The following is a 3,897-nucleotide window of genomic DNA, read 5'->3' as shown; positions in this document are numbered from 1 at the left end:
TTAGTTTGCAGCCACTTCATGAACAACCCCCCCTGTTATGTTTATAGACCAGCAAACAATAATATAGTCGTTAAGGGTACCAAAAGACAGCAGTTACCCCTCCACTCCAGTTGTATTTTAACTCTGTTAAACTGGAACTAACGGAAGTACACAAGCTGCTAGAATCTTGTAACCTTATGTACACACATTGCTAGATATTGAACTAGAGGTACACAAAGTGCACAATGTGAAAATTAGAGGTACACGGTATGCATTTTACTCTATTCTTAAATATATACTTATTATTGTGTAATTTAAAATTAAAAAATAATTTTTGGTGTTAAAAAAGAACCCATCCTCCAATGATCAGATATAAAATAACATCAAATATATTCGAATAAGGATATATTTCAATTATCTATTGTTGGAAGTAATTAATATATAATTTCTTCCCATTTCCATCAGTTTCTTCTTCCAAAGCTAAGGGCAATAGAAATGCATCGTGTGGACGGTTGCCAAAATAATTAATATAAATTCAAAGAGAGATGATCAATTTCAAAACAGGGTGAAACTTTGAAAAGAAGGAAAATAGTAGCAAGTTGTTTAAGAGAGAAAAAAGAAGGCAGAATATAATCAAATTCCACGGGAAGATTAATATTAAAACACAATAAAGTCAAAAGTATCAAACTCAAAGCCACTTAGTGACCATAATTACATACAAGTGTTTAACAAGTGATTAATTAAATATTCTAATTAACTAAGTTACTCTTGCGGCTTTGTTTCTGTTTCTCTCACATGTTCACCAATTCTCTTAACTTATCCATCTATTTATACCCCACTCTTTCTCTGTCCTTTTGTACTAATCCATTTTCTCTACCTCTAAAAATCAATCTCTCTCTCTCTCTCTCGTCGAGATTTAATCAGCAAGAAAGTATCATCATAAATGGATGCCAAAAGTGGAAAAAACTCAAAGCAAGTAGTTGGGATGATGATGAATAGTTGTGATGATCAAGAAGAAGAAATGATGATCGGAGATCTTAGAAGAGGCCCTTGGACTGTTGAAGAAGATTTTGCTCTCATGAATCACATCTCTCGTCATGGCGAAGGCCGTTGGAATTCTCTAGCTCGTTCTGCAGGTAATTTCGATCACTAACATGTAACATAAGCGTAATCGTCAAACATGTTCACACATTAAAATTCATCACCGATTAACATAAAATTTGATCATTATTTAGCCTAACGTATCATGGTAGGGGATATCAGTCAAAACATGCGTGAGTATTTAAATTTCTGTAAAAGTTAATGAACTTCAATAATAGGCTTTCCAGAAAAAGGTTACTATGTATACATAATTATTAAGAGAAAAGATATTGGTTGTGCATATATAGTTTTCTCATGAGTAATTTATATGTAAGAAGAAAACTGATTTTACTGTGTATATAGTGGCATTATAAAATAGCAATAGTATGATAGCTACCTCATGGCAGTGCCCATCATGACTAAAGGGAATGGCTTTAAATAATTAAAGAAATAATTATTCTGCAAAAATCCGAGAAAATATGATGTTTTTGCTATTGCGTACACGTATAATTCTGTTTGTGATTGTGCATAATATCTAATTAACTTTACCAATTCTGTATCAATGAAATTGCAGGACTGAAGAGAACCGGAAAGAGCTGCAGATTAAGGTGGCTTAATTATTTACGTCCCGATGTTCGACGTGGAAACATCACTCTCGAAGAACAGCTCTTGATCCTCGAACTTCATTCTCGTTGGGGTAACCGGTATGTATTTGCTGTTTAGCTGCTCAACACTCCCAAACTCCACTTTACGATCCGGTCCTTTTTATGAGGCTCGTTTGAATTATCTTATAAGTAACTTATAAGTTAAAAAATGAATGTATTTCTAACTTATTATATGCTGCTCTCTCATTCTAACTTGCTATTTGTAATATGACAGATGGTCGAAAATTGCTCAACACTTGCCAGGAAGAACAGATAACGAGATCAAAAATTATTGGAGAACACGAGTTCAAAAACATGCCAAGCAGCTCAAATGCGACGTGAACAGCAAGCAATTCAAAGATACCATGCGCTACCTTTGGATGCCTAGATTAGTCGAAAGAATTCAAGCCGCTGGTGGCACTACCAATGCTATATCCACCGCGGAAGATTCCACCCTTGCTATGGCCACAGGATCCACTTACTACAGTAACAACAATTACAATGACATTATAAGTGTTCCAAACCAAATCATGATGATGCCACAAGCTAATATGGTCCAATCTGCAACAAATAACTCCAGTAGCTTCACACCAGAGAATTCTAGCACGTCGGCCTCATCGGATTCATTTGGAAGATCACAAGTATCTCCGGTCTCTGACATTACTGATTGCTACAGCTATCCTTCTCTTAATCTTAACCCTAATCAGGATTATAATTTTCCGGATCAGCTCGGTTTCTCAGATACCCTAATTAGCCCCATGGGTTACTATAACCAAGGTTTAGGATATCAATGTACGGAGCAAAAGACCAGTAATCAGTGGATGGACGGTGGGGAATTATCCGATAACTTGTGGAGTTCTGAGGACATTTGGTTACTAAACCAGCAATTAAACAACAACATTAATTAAAACATGAACTTGTAGAAACCCTAACATTTGTAAAGGGTACATATTTCATCAAAATTAATATATCTAAACTAGGATACATTTAGATTAAGTGAAAGATCGGCTAGTTGTGGGGTTTTTCTTTGTTGTCTTTTTTGGGTTTGATTGGAGGATTGATGTTAATTTATAAGGTTTTATATTTAATCTCATTCTTGGAGAGGTTTATTCCATAAACTAATCAAGTAGCTAGTGGATATAGCATAAATTTTGAAGTATATACTTTAAAAGCTAGCTTGGCTGCAATTTTATATGATAAAGTTATTGAGATCGATGTATATAATTGGTTCCACCATCTTTACAAGTTAAAATGTGTCGTTGTAGTATTATATTTTCTTTTCATATTTTAAAGCATTGATTTTCGTATACCTAGCTAGTCTATTGTATGGCGGCGTAAAATTGAACCGAAATCGAAAAATTGAATTGAACTATACTAATTCGGTACGGTTCGATCATAATTTTTCAGAAATTCCCGAAATAAAATTGGGTAGACCGAATATACCGAAATAAAATTCGGTTCGGTTCGGTTCTGTTCTTTTAAAAATATTTCGATCCGGACCGAATAGACTAAATAGAACAAATCATAAATACTATAATTTCATATTATATATATTTTACATATATCTTAAAAATTATGATCATAATTTTAAATTTGTAATTGAATTTATACACTATTAGAACTCTACATATCACATTATTTTAATTATATTTTAAATTTTATAATTTGTGATTTAATTTTTAATGCTTTTTTTTGCAAAAACATTCGGTTTGTTCGGTCCAAAACCGAACCAAACCAAATTATTTCGGTTCGCTTCAATCTGGTCCATAATATAACTTCGGTCCGGTTCGTTCCAAGAAAAAATGACAATTTAAATTTTCGGTCTATTCGGTTCGGTTCGATTTATCTATGGACTATGGGGGTCTACGGCAAAGAAGGAAACAAGTTTAAATTATATACACCCTTACACTTCTTTGGAAACCAGGTTAAATTATATATACCCTTACACTTCTTTGGAAATTCATGTTAGAGAATTTCAGTCAATTAGAAGTCATCAAATATTTAAGCACTAATTATCACGATCGATCAATTAAAAATTAGACAATTTTAAATAAGCTCTATCTAATTATTCATAATATACCTTTTAATAAAAAATAGTATTAATTATAAATTAAAATTAAAAATAAAAATGAGTGATTTTATCAATTTAATTTTACTAGTTAGACAATTTCAAATAAGTTTTATAAAGTTATTT

General features: G+C 32.6%; 1 protein-coding gene across 1 annotated transcript; it reads left to right on the top strand.

Moving 5' to 3' along the window:
* Positions 1-839: 839 nt before the first annotated feature.
* Positions 840-2,911, top strand: LOC141724217 (MYB-like transcription factor EOBI). The gene is made up of 3 exons (XM_074526273.1): positions 840-1,115; positions 1,634-1,763; positions 1,939-2,911. Exons 1-3 carry the CDS (start codon positions 923-925, stop codon positions 2,609-2,611), a joined length of 996 nt encoding a protein of 331 aa, XP_074382374.1. The 5' UTR covers positions 840-922; the 3' UTR covers positions 2,612-2,911.
* The last annotated feature ends 986 nt before the right edge of the window (positions 2,912-3,897 follow it).

The sequence above is a fragment of the Apium graveolens genome, chromosome 1 (genome assembly GCF_009905375.1).
Source record: "Apium graveolens cultivar Ventura chromosome 1, ASM990537v1, whole genome shotgun sequence".
Taxonomy (NCBI): Eukaryota; Viridiplantae; Streptophyta; class Magnoliopsida; order Apiales; family Apiaceae; genus Apium; species Apium graveolens.
This window is presented reverse-complemented; position numbering and strand designations above follow the sequence as displayed.

Bases quoted from the DNA above. Each gene is read 5' to 3' on its own strand.
- LOC141724217 (XM_074526273.1), top strand. From the start codon at position 923: ATGGATGCCAAAAGTGGAAAAAACTCAAAGCAAGTAGTTGGGATGATG. The intron at 1,116-1,633 runs GTAATTTCGATC...ATGAAATTGCAG, and splicing joins TTCTCTAGCTCGTTCTGCAG to GACTGAAGAGAACCGGAAAG. The intron at 1,764-1,938 runs GTATGTATTTGC...GTAATATGACAG, and splicing joins CATTCTCGTTGGGGTAACCG to ATGGTCGAAAATTGCTCAAC.